Here is a 12624-nt window from a genome sequence, read left to right as displayed (position 1 = left end):
ATAAAAAGATGTTTTTATTGTACAAAACGGACATTTTATTTCAACCAAGAAAAAGATAATCTAATCAAAGTCTAAAAGACATATATTTTTATTAAACAAATCGAAATTTTTAAATTTGTATCACAAAATCTATTTCAAGAATCGATTTTTCGAGTTGAGAAAAGATCGATTCAGAATCGTACTCTCGAACAACTCGAACATTCCTGGCGCGTAGTATCGAAGTATCGACGCGCCACGCGCCTGCGGACTGCGGACAGTGCGGACGCGGTTTTTCACCGTTTGAAACAGTTCGGCGGGGGGGATCAGGGGGGTTGAAAATCGCGCGAATACCACACACACGTGCGACATGTTCGGGTCGACGACGCTTCGGAGAGCCGTGTTGCTCGTCGTCCTCGTCGCCACGTTCCACGCCGCGACGGTCTCCGCGACGCACCGACTGAACGTGCCCCGCATCCTGTTGCCCGTGTTCAACAACTTCGCGGTGAATTTCACGCTGGAGGTGACGGACGGCAGTTGCTACAAATGGTGACTATATATACTTCTTTTTCTGTTCCGTTCCTCGCACCGCGTGGTCGCGCGAGCTGGCGCGAATCACGCTGCGTCGCTAATCACGCGGAATCGCTCTCGTCTCCGTGGAGCGTGAATATTCCGTCGCGCGGCACGTTGCCGGTCGCACCATAACCTCATCGCGGCCGTCCGCGGTCCCCGCATCCTTTCCTTTGCGGCAGCAATGACGTAGTAATTACCCGCGAATTGAAGATTGTTCACGCGGCGCGTGATGCAGCGCGATCTTTCGTTTTAAGACAGAACGGGCGGATATATTTGCGGAATTGTTTAATATTCAAGTAATACTTGAGTATTCAGGTACTCTTAAATTACAGCTTTAATTATGTCTGCGTACAGTAAATTTCGCGTTGTAGGGAAATTCTTTTGAAATATTTGATTTTTCCGGTTTTTTTTTCTATGATCTCCGTTCTCCACAGGTCGACCTCACGGTTAGACATCATCCAGCTGATCCCCATAAATGAGAACTTCGACAGGACATGTTCGCCAGCGATATTGATTCAAACCATAACGAGAGAACTGACGAGAAATACCGTGATCGTTTTGGCAGAAGATATCAATACCGGCCACTTTCTGCGATGCGACGTTATAGTGGACGCAATTTTCTCACTGAATCTCATTACCACCACGAGAGAATTGTATATCGAGGATATACCTGAAGCGTTCGAGGTACGGGCGTACGATGAGCACGGAAACGAGTTTACGACTCTGGCGGGCATTGAATTTGTGTGGACTATCGGCGACGCCGACAAACACGTGTCGTCCGACGGCAAATTTGCGAGTAATGTGTTGCGTTTCATGACCTACGAGGAGTCGCAGTACGAAAGACCCGTTAGTATAGCTACATTGGACAGCGTCGGCAAAAGGGGTCACATTATTCTCATACAAGGTGTCAGGACCGGCACGGCTAAGGTATCCGTTAGACTGCCACATTCGGAGTACAAGTATGTCCCATCTATAGAGCTGGAGCTGGTCGTCATCGCCAACTTGATCATCATTCCACCAGAGATAACGATAATGGCACAGGACAGCTTTAGATACAAGATAATGCACACTCGTCAGGGTCGCCTGGAGGAGATCAGCCTGCCTTTGAGTCAGTATTACTTGGAGGCCGAGAATCCCGACATCCTGGAGATCGATAACGACCACGATTTCGCCTACGGGCGTACATTGGGACGTACGAAGGTGTTTCTACACGACAAGAATGTCCGCGAGGAGTATCCGGTTGTTCTACCATCCGCCATAGTTAACGTACACGAAGTCGCGTACATCTCCCTTTCTGTTTTGCCGAACAGAAACTGGGGATTGGTGTTGGGTCACGCTCACGAGATCGTCGTTGAACTCTACGACAGCAAAGATCATAAATTCCACATTGGAGAAGGCGTGGAAGTGTCCATGAAGATGGACGAGCAATATCTGGAGCCCAAGTCGATTACGCAAAATGGCACTTATGCCGTCGTGATACCGATCACTTGCGGGACGACGATCGTGGAGGCAACGCTACGCGGTATAATCGATGAACGTGGCAAAAGGATTACCTTCGAGCCTCAGCTCTCCACTAGGGTCGAACTCACGACACACACCCCGGTGAAGGTTCAACCTCGCGTCTTGGCTGTTCCATGGGACGTCGTGAACAAATCCAGGTGAGCATAGAGGAATTGTTAATACGTCGAAAGAATTAATATAGATTTCTCTTTTATCGCTTTCTATCATTGTATTCCAGATTCGACATAATGTTGAAGGCGAGCGGGGGAGATGGGTCGTACGTTTGGTCCAGCAGACAACCGTCGATACTGGCCGTCTCGCAGAACGGCGGTATCAGAATTCTGTCAGCAGGTACGGCGGAGGTAGTCGTCACAATGGCGAGAAATCAATATAACAGAGACACGGCGAAGATACACGTATTGTCGCCTGTAAAGCTGAAAATTGTCGACTATAACATGGAGGCGGCCATAGGAGAACCCATTCATTTGCACGTCGCGTTATTTGGAATACTGCTCAACGGATCCGACGCCAAAGAAATACCTTTCAGCGATTGCAAGGATCTCGATTTCGAGGTGCATATCCCGGACGTGAACTTCGTGCGGAGTTACGATAAGAACGTTCAACCGATCGGCGTTGCGTGCGCCGTAATAACCGTGACAAATTATCGCTACGTCGGGACGTCCGACGTAACCGTTGCCTACAACGCGAACAACAACGACGTGATCGATCATTATTTGACAGATAACGTCACCGTGTCGGCATACGAACCACTCACGGCGATACACCCCGGGAGCAAGGAAACGTTACTTGCTGTGGGATCCTCGAGGTACGTGGTGTTCAGGGGCGGACCGCTGCCATGGACGAACAAGTCCCAAGATTACTCACGGGAGATACAACTGTCGAACGAGGAGATCGCCGAGGTGGCTGAATACGAGGACACGTTGAGCGGACCCTTCGACAGAACCGTGTTCAAGGTGATCTGCAAGGCGTTGGGCAAAACCGCGCTGACGTACACGGTGTCGAACGTGCCTCTGTTCTCGAACTGTCGGCACACTCACGCGTCGGAAACGATCGAGATTGTCTGCGGCAAGCCCAGGTACATTTACCTGCAGCCGGAATTCAAAGGGGCACACGACAAAAATTGTCCGATCGGTCAGAACACGGACAAGATAATCGCGCACAGCGATAAGCGTCTGAAGATCGCTGTAATTGTCAAGGACGAGGACGGTAGGCGGTTCGACAATATCACGAGCTTGAACATCGAGTGGAATCTGAAGCCGTCGGGCAGCGGCACCGTAGAAATCCAGTCCAGCACGATGGAGGAGACTTGGACGGACATGGACGTGATTCTGCCGAAGAGTCACTATCAAAATATCATCTTCAAGAAGCATCACGGCGTTCTCACGATATTCGCGACTGTGACCGGCTACCAGAAGCTTGTTCTAAATAGACTGAAACTCACGCCGGAGTGGCCACCGTTTCCCGTCGAGAATGAAAGAGGTGGAGTGGAGACGCCGCTGATAGAAGCCTCCATAGAGGCAACTCTGGTGAACGACACCGTCATCAGCCCCAGTAAATTGATAATTCTGAACGATTCGAGCATGAAGTCGTACTTGCAGGTCAGCCAAGGCTCCGGTTACTACGAGTTCATTCTCAGTTCGAAAGATATAGCGGATATTCGATACATGGACACGACGAGGACGATCAGCGTGACGCCGAAGAAGCCGGGTGAGCTTCATATAGCACTGATGGATCTCTGCCTACCCTCGAAGTTAGCGGAGGTGCACGTGGAGGTTCAACAACTCGCGGCGATCGAGGTGGACACCGTAGATAAGATTGAAAAGGGGAAATGCGTGACAGCCGCGTTGAGACTCTACGACACGAACGATCATGTTGTGAAACTGCCGTCTCTTGGCGCGCTAGAATTCCACGCTGAGATCGACAACGAGCATATCGAGATCAAGCAGTTGCCCGCAACCGAACAAGACATCGCGCCCTACGAGCGAATCCTGTACAAAATTCACGGCTTGTCTGAGGGCGAAAGTCAGCTGACGTTCGTGAAGACAGGTGACCGTGAGATACGCAGCGAGCCGGTCACCGTGCAGGTGTTCGTCCCGCTGCGGGTGCAGCCGAGGAATCTGACGATACTGATCGGCACCATTTATCAGATGCAGACCGTCGGCGGCCCGCCTAACGCCGAGATCGAATTCACAACGGAGAGCGGCGATATCCTGCGCGTCGATCGCAACGGGATTCTCGAGGGGAAGTCGGCGGGCTGGACCGGGATTCACGTGCGCGCCGTTGGTCTCGACGCCAAAGGCAACAAGGTGGTCTACTCGGAGGATCGCGCCGATATATACGTGCTGCATCTCGAGGGAGTGAAGATCTCGACCCCGGTGAACAGGGTGAGAGCAGGCGCGACGTTTCCCCTCTGGGCATTCGGTATCCCCGATTATCTGACGCCCCTCATCATCGGCTCCATGCAGTTGCAGCTGAGTTTCGCGTGGTCGTCGAGCGATCCTGGTCTGTTGACTTTACACAACATGTACGAGGGCACCGGCATCAACATCAGATACCAGAATCAGGTGTCGCTGAGAGCCAGGGCTGTGAGCCCAGGTGTGGCGACGATCTACTTGAACGCCACCGTGCCCTGCAACATGCTGTCCAGTTACAGCAAGAACGACATCATATATACCACGTTCGTGAAGATCGAGATCTTCGAGGAGCTGCGCCTGACCGAGCCGCCATCGTCGGCAAACTCGATATCGACGCTACTGATGTCACCGAATTCCGTTCTACGGCTGCAAACCAATCGCGACCGGCACGGCACGACGACCTACAGGATCTTATCGGGCACGCACGGCGACGAATTCGAGGACCCGCGCGCCTTGACGCCCGCCGCGAAGGCCGTGACCGTGGAGAAGAACGGAATCGTGCGATCCGGTGAGAATTACGGTCAGACGATTATCTCCGTTACGAATACGGAAGCGTACAACTTGAGGCAATCGTTGACGGTGGTCGTCGAGGTCAAGCCTATTCATTACATGATGCTCTCCCTGAAATCCAAACTGCGCATACGGAACGGCGAGGAGCTGAACATGTTACCGAAGGGAATGGAGCTGGATTACATCGTTGAATATTACGACAATGTAGGAAACAAATTCCACGCTGCCGAGACGAACGTTAAGGCCATGCTGAATCGCGCCGATCTAGCGTCGTTCACCGCGGGCGCGGGTAACGTCATTACCGCCAGGTTTCTGGAAAATGGCGAGCTGGTCATCAAGACCTTCAACGAGAAACATCCCAATGGAATGTTCGACTACGTTCACATGATGATCGGCGATATCATATTTCCCACGAAGACCACCCTGACGATTGGCGATATAATATGCTTCTCCATGCCGCTTCTCTCGTCCGACGGTGATCCGGGATACTGGCAGTCCTCCGCGCCCGAGATATTGTCGGTGGATCCCCTCACGGGTATAGGTCGCGCCCGAAACGTCGGCCACGCCGTTATAAAACACAGCCTCGCGACGCACGTGCAGAGTGAGATAGAAGTCAACGTTTTACCAGTCGCACGGGTAATTAATCACTTAACAAAGAAATATAACATATCATAATGTGGCGCGGTATACGTCGTAATAAAGTGATTTTTTTTCGCACAGGTATCCATCGTTCCTTTGAGAGGAAGAAACATCACCGGCACGGAAATCTTCAGCGTTCCGCTCGTGCTGAAGAGTAAGGACGAGGAGATCAAGGAGAATAACGTGTTGGCTAGAGGCTTAGGCGGTTGTCGGACGTTATCGTCATTTGCATTGAACACGTTTCCCTACGCGTGTAACATCCAGTTCGTCTCGTCGAGTTCGTCGATTGGCGTGAAGGACTTGTTCGTCGTGAAGCCGCGATTCGATATCGTGACAGGTTGGTGCAGTCTTATTATCGCGCACGATGAAAGATAAAGATACGTTTGTTGCAACGATTTTTTCATTTGTTTATCACAGGCTTTTATTATTGCGACATCATACCAATGAGTTCTCCGACTATAGCCGCCAGTGTGTTGGAAAGCCGTATTCAAATTAGCGTCCAGAGCCGTGACATCGAGTCAGCAGCTCTGGAACTCGCTTATTTGCCACCTGTGTACGTCGACGCCAAGGAGATCACGTTTGTCACCACTCAAAGTGTTGGTGGTGTGCTGTCGACATCGTTTGAGGTGTATGGATTGTCGTCGGTGTTACAGTATCTCAATGTGAGTCGTTTGTTTAAGAATCTAAAAAAAAAAATTTTTTTTTAAATCTGATCTGAAAATTTTAGACTTACGCATAAGAAATAACGCAATAAAAATTATTTATTAGGTCTTTTAACTTTATTGAATTATTTATTTTTTATTGGAATTGTGTGATGCTAATAGTTAATTTATGATATTTGCTAAACATTAATATTCTTTTTGTATATCTCTTTTTAAATTTTATGAAATATAATACTATTTACATTTTTTTCTATCAGATCGCTGTACCGGATGGTGTGGCCGTCACTTGGCAATACGTCTCCAAATCTACAATACAGTACAGATTGCGTTTAATGCATAATCAGGACGAAATTCAGGGACAAAAAATGTTCATTTCTAACGATTTGACCAAGCAAAACATATCTGTAAGTAAGCTGTATGGGGGTTTTAAACGCATTTACTTGCCGGACGTTATAGCGATAGTCATTAAATGATATCACGCGTTTCTTTCCAGCTTCACATACGCGTGGCAAGATACAGTCAATTCATCCCTATGTCCGGAGTACAATGGGTGAATTACATGTATTTCCACAGATACACGCTGGGAACATTCGCTGTTATTGTGATCACCATCTTTTATGGTAAGACGAAAGTCAAATTTTTTTAATAAAATAAGTTTACGTTATTTTCAGTATTACTAACGAAAGTTGTGGATTTTTCAGTCTGGAAACACAAAGTGGCAGCTGTTGATTTAACAGTCAGGAATAGAGGTATTTTTGGTACGTACCATTCTTTTTTGTTTCCCCCGTTTTGATATTTTATTCATTGACATTAATTTTATGATGTTTGTCGTACGACGTTTTTCTCAATATAGCATTTGTGATATTAATGATGGTTTTTTTTTACAGCTGACAAATCTCCGCCGATGATAAGGAAAACGATCTGTACTCCGTGTACAACTACTCCGACTACTCCCACGACTCCCAGCCCGCGAACTCCGCCATTAAGGCCGTTCTCGGCGTTCGAATCGTCTGTTTACGGTGACCCGCGTAGTTTCGGCACACCGTATATCAGGAGGAGAGATATATGTTAGAAAAAGATATGTTAGGAGAGTTAAAATCGAGTACAGAGCAGCTCGGAATTGTTGACAAAGATTCGTTAGAAAATAACGTCCGTTCCCCTATCCACAATAAGAAACATTATTTAAATTTAAGATGCTCAGTTTCATGAGAAAAATTTAGTTTTGTCGACGTAAAGCGACTAATACGGATAACGACTGATGCTTTCATTAAAAATGATTCATTATAAATTAGTATAATAATAATTACAGAATTGTGCCTTAAAGGGGTCAAAATTATCATCCGTTCTTTTTATGTATGGAAACAGGTCCATTTCTTGGGGAAAAAAAAACAAGCTCAGTTTTTGTGAAACGTTTGTATTTTCGCTTGACGTGACACACATATATGACATTATTGTACATATTTATATGACTTTGGGACAATTGTGTGTGCGTGTGCGTGTAAAGAATGATTATAACAGTCTGTTAACATTGCCATGATCCATGATTCTTCGTGTATCATCTTCATTTTAATAACGATATAGTTCCTAGTCATAAAACTATATATTTTTGTTTACATAAATAAAACGGCAGCCAACTTATTGTTCGATATACACGATATATTATCGTATATTATCACAGAAAGGAAACCTTATTTTTTTATATTTTGTGAAGCTGTGATATATACACGTTTGTAGGACATATGTATAGCGTAGCAATTTTTCAAGTTGTATTCTAAGTTAAGTATAGGAGTGCTTAGAAGAATAAGAATATCTAGAGTTACTCGCTTATCAAATAAAGATCCGGTATAAAGTCCGAACATAATATAATGATTTTTGAGAAGAAAAGATATTTCACCGTAAAACAAAAAGTCCCAATATAATTGGGTAAACAAACCATTTCCATTCTTTGGACGATGGAAATTCAGATAGCAAGAAGTTGAATTCTTAAATAAATAAAGTGCAACATGATGTTCATAAATAGTGTCACGTTTATTACAAAAGTAGATGTAAGTAGTAGAACAGTCGTGTTTCTTACAATGATATAGGAAAATTTATAAAGTGACCTAGAAATTCCTGGAAACGACTCTAACATACAATCAGTGTTTTTTTGTGTTCTTCAGCAATTTCTCGTATTTACTTTTACTCGAGTACCACAAGGCGAATGGAATGAGCAGGGAAGGTAGAGTCATCACGGCGAACGCGGCCCAATCGATCTATGAAACATAACAAAACAGGATTATAAGGCGATAAAATTTAACTCTATAGTATATACATGGATTTATCTAATTTTAAACTAAGACTTTAGGGAATAATTATTGTAATTTTGTTATAAAGGAAACGATATAGAATAATTATAATCTTACTCGAAAAGGAAAAAATAAGATTAAATATTGTGTTATAAATTAAAAAAATAAAAACAAGTAGTACAGTTATAATATGTACATACTGTAATATACAAGACTACTGTAAAATACATAGTATTTAGTTTCACATTGTAATCCACATAAGCGATTAAGTTTCTTTCTAAAGTTTGTATAATTATAAGGCTACCTATCTCGGCGATGTCTTGTAACTCTTTTACAACATCTTAATATACGATCGTTACACAAGTACATATGTTCATACTTACCACGTGAGATGAAAACTGTTTGTCGTAATCCCTGTATGCCACGATGAGCCCCTCGCCAGGCTCGCTACTCACAGCCACCTGTAGCCGGGGAGCATCTTCCTTGCGGCGATAGAGAACCTCGGCCGAAGTGAAGTTGAAATATCCAAACTTACGCGGCCTCACAACCACGGTGTGGCTCACGTTGGTGTACGGTGGCACGCGATCGATCCTAGCGTTTAACTCGCCGCTCACGTGAGTGAAGTGATCCGGATGGAACGAATTGTCTGTGATCTCGACCTCCAATGCTGCCACGTTGCCGGTGTTGTAAATAGTGTACTGCAAATTTTGTTTTCGTTGCATTAGTAATATTTTTTAATAAATGCAGACTGCGCCAAGTAAAAAATAATATTTCGTAGAAAACATTTGTAGAAATAGAGGTCAGTAAAGGAACGCTTCAATGTAATTACTATGTACAGATGTCAAAAACTTGAAATATAGGCGAAATCTTCCTTTCTCGTTACCTTAATAACTATGTCCATATTTTCTACCAGGTATTTATTGAGTATCTGTTTGGACACTAATAATCTAGCAGCCTCTTCCTCCTCCTCTGCGTACACAGCTACGCACAGCGCAGCGAACGCCGCAAGCAAGATGTGCCACTTCATACTGCAAGATAAAAGACTTCATTAGTTACTTTGTCATCAATTTTCGCTGCGAAACACTGTTTACGCGTATGAATTCACCGACGTCAGTCGCGTAGTTCGCACATCGCAATACTTTATGTCAACCTTATGTAAATTTATTTACGCGTCTCGACGATTCTGCCGTTAAGCGCAATTCTGACAGATACGTGTAAAAGTAACCAAGTGAATTGTACGAAATTTCCAGAACATATTTCAGAGATTACTAAACACGAAACACGATCGTCTCGCGCGCTGGAACAGCTGTTAACGTCTCGTTTTCTGGAGCAGAAGTTCGTGAACGCGTGCCAGCAAGCACAAATCGGTCAGTTCCGCGGGAAAAATCGTCGGGTCTCGTTGAAATAGAAAAAAACGTACGTGAAAGTAAAACTCACATTTTTTTCTCCGTGCGGACGTTCGACGGCCGGTGATTACTGTCGTCCCGATGTCTCCAAACGCGCGAAACGTCTCTCGTGTCAGCTGCTCTCAGTGCCGGACGCGGGCGCACCATACGACGGCGTGCGAGCCACCGGGACGGGAGACACTCGCGAGCTCTCGCGAGAGCAGTGCCAACGGCGCCTCGTCCGCTGCCACGTTTCCGACACGGGATGATAGGTCCGCGTACACATCGTTATTTCCGGTACGCGCTGCAAGCGCGCGAAGATGGCGGCGCGACGCGGTGGCGCGCGTCGTTTGCTATTTTATACATTTTAAAACATTCAACAACGCTGGAATATTTTATTACGCATACGGCAAGTTGCCAGCGTCATAAGGAAAATCACAGGTCTGCGCGATTTTGCTCAGACGCGCTTTGCTATCTGGGAAAACGAGTGCCGAATGCCGAAAAATTGAACAAAAAAAATATGCTAGCTATATAACTTTGATAAATCCGGATTGTAAGGAGTTTTCAGTATCGACTGCGAGAAATAAAACGGAATTTTATTGTTGTAACAAAAAAGTAGATGCCGATCATTTGTTGATCATGCGTCTCCTTCGATTCACAAACGATAATAAAATTAATAAAATTATCGCTGCGTAAGTGTAAAAAGTGCAAGTGCGGAAGTATAAAGTGCCGAAGGAGTCGCTACACGTTGACGATCAGCTGATCGTGACAGTCGCCCAATTGTTAACTGTGATGAATGAACACGAGTGATTCCGTCGCTTCGATTTTAGGTTCGAATTTAGAAGAATCTTGGCAAGAGGGAAAGATAAAAAAAAAAAAAAAACGCGGAGCAGCGCATCCCGAAAGGAACGGATGTTTATTTTTAGAGGAGTACCACACCGCGACCTGTGACGACCCTGATATGTTTCACGTGACGCGGGTCAAGGCGCGGTATTGTTAGAGGGTTAATATTTACATCTCTCGAGATGTCGAACTGACGATCCGCGTGATATATTTAAAACTGCAGACTTTTGATCGCCCGATGCGATAAATCTGGTATAAGCGATGGCCGCCAAAGTGTATCAACCCGATCAGGAGCTGGAAACGAAAGTTAAGAAAGGTTAGCCGTTTGTCTTGGCAACTTTCCTAATTCCCTTTCCGTCTCTCCCCTTTCCGCTAAAATTCGCTTTTGACGTCACGAGTCGAGTAAACTCAATAAATCCGCTCTTTTTCCACGTCGCGATCCGCTTTTTAACGAATATAAATAGAGATCGCGATGCGTGTGATGAGGTTAACGTTGATACGTGACGTTGATGCGTGAAAAAATATGAATATTGATCCACGCGATGACAAATCTCGTTGTTGCAGCGACGGAGCGGATATCGGAGAACATGCACATCGTCGCGAACGAGCCGTCGCTCGCGTTTTACAGGCTGCAGGAACACGTGAGGAAGGCGCTGCCGCCGATGGTGGAGAAGCGCGTGGAGGTGCTGGCGCTGCAGCAACAGCTGCTGGGCAGGTGCTACGACGTGGAGTACGCGGTCAGCGCGATCCGTACGATGCACGGCGCCGGGAAGAGCTTCGAGAATACCCTGGAGTTCATCAAGAACGCGATATTCTTCAAGCAGCAGCTCAAGTACGAGGAGCAGAGGCGGCACAAGAAGGACGGCAGCCGGGACTCCGTCTACAAGAGGCTGTCGGCGCACATCCCGACGCTGGACCACCTGCCGGACGAGATATCCGACGTGGTGCGGGAAACGGCGAACCGCGTCGAGTCGATGATGAATCACGCCCGACACTCGGGCGAGACGCAACGATCGGCCGCCACGCACAATTAGAAGGGACGGGGCGGAGGGACGCTCGGTTTTTCTGTGATAACAGCTCGCTCGTCCGCGAGTTTTGTAGATTGCGACGCCGCGTATATAATATTATTGATATAATAAACATGACATAAACATTTATACTTTTGTTCTTTTGTTCGTTACAGGTATCATTATTTATTATTGTAAGGCAGTGTGCGCCTCTAGTCTTACGGCTAAAATTACGTTTTTATCAATTCTTTTTCTTTATGTTACATTTACATTTCGATAAATATACGTTTCAATAGTGGCTCGAGTTCGTATTGCATTTCAAATGACATTACTGACAACTGACGACTCCTTTTAATTGCAAAACGTTTTTGTCATTTTGACGTCAGAACATTTTAAATATAAAATTCAAATATTCATTTGAATCAGATACCATCAAACGCGCATCGGTAATGTCATCTCACTTTTACATTGGGCAAAAGGCACGCAAATCTCGCGAATGATATTGCAAACATTTATGCGGAGTCGAACGATACTTTTATTCTTGACTGGTAGCGCATCTGCGAATGTATAAGCAGAATCGCAGAGTTATTAACATACACTGTTTTCTCGACGAGTTTTGTATGTCTTACCGGTGTATACGCCACAATCGAATTTTCCAGAGTTGTACTGTAAATTTCAGAAATATATCTACATGGATTGTTTACGTATTGCTTATGTTATGTTTAAACGATTCTTTTTTTCATGCAGACAATATAAGTAATGTAAATTATAAATTGAATGATCGATTGATTAATTTCCTTGAACTTGTA

The 12624-nt window shown here is 45.5% G+C and overlaps 3 protein-coding genes across 3 annotated transcripts; 2 read left to right on the top strand and 1 right to left on the bottom strand.

Moving 5' to 3' along the window:
- Positions 1–309: 309 nt before the first annotated feature.
- On the top strand, positions 310–8151 carry LOC112456246 (nuclear pore membrane glycoprotein 210-like). The gene is made up of 9 exons (XM_025018655.1): positions 310–525; positions 984–2207; positions 2288–5630; positions 5715–5970; positions 6051–6295; positions 6553–6699; positions 6789–6915; positions 6997–7053; positions 7183–8151. The coding sequence occupies exons 1-9, from the start codon at positions 347–349 to the stop codon at positions 7365–7367; spliced, it is 5763 nt and encodes a 1920-aa protein (XP_024874423.1). The 5' UTR covers positions 310–346; the 3' UTR covers positions 7368–8151.
- A 151-nt stretch (positions 8152–8302) lies between these two features.
- On the bottom strand, positions 8303–10191 carry LOC112456247 (translocon-associated protein subunit beta-like). The gene is made up of 4 exons (XM_025018656.1): positions 10018–10191; positions 9464–9608; positions 8964–9278; positions 8303–8547 (listed from the first exon to the last, which is right to left on the bottom strand). Exons 1-4 carry the CDS (start codon positions 10131–10133, stop codon positions 8431–8433), a joined length of 693 nt encoding a protein of 230 aa, XP_024874424.1. The 5' UTR covers positions 10134–10191; the 3' UTR covers positions 8303–8430.
- A 534-nt stretch (positions 10192–10725) lies between these two features.
- LOC112456245 (BLOC-1-related complex subunit 8 homolog) lies at positions 10726–12214 on the top strand. Its single transcript, XM_025018654.1, has 2 exons — positions 10726–11124; positions 11373–12214. The coding sequence occupies exons 1-2, from the start codon at positions 11070–11072 to the stop codon at positions 11840–11842; spliced, it is 525 nt and encodes a 174-aa protein (XP_024874422.1). The 5' UTR covers positions 10726–11069; the 3' UTR covers positions 11843–12214.
- Positions 12215–12624: the final 410 nt, after the last annotated feature.

Source organism: Temnothorax curvispinosus, unplaced genomic scaffold, assembly GCF_003070985.1.
Source record: "Temnothorax curvispinosus isolate PA1 unplaced genomic scaffold, ASM307098v1 QBEX01006698.1, whole genome shotgun sequence".
Classification (NCBI taxonomy): Eukaryota; Metazoa; Arthropoda; class Insecta; order Hymenoptera; family Formicidae; genus Temnothorax; species Temnothorax curvispinosus.
The sequence above is the reverse complement of the archived record's forward strand: the minus strand, read 5'-3'. Positions and strand labels throughout refer to the sequence as shown.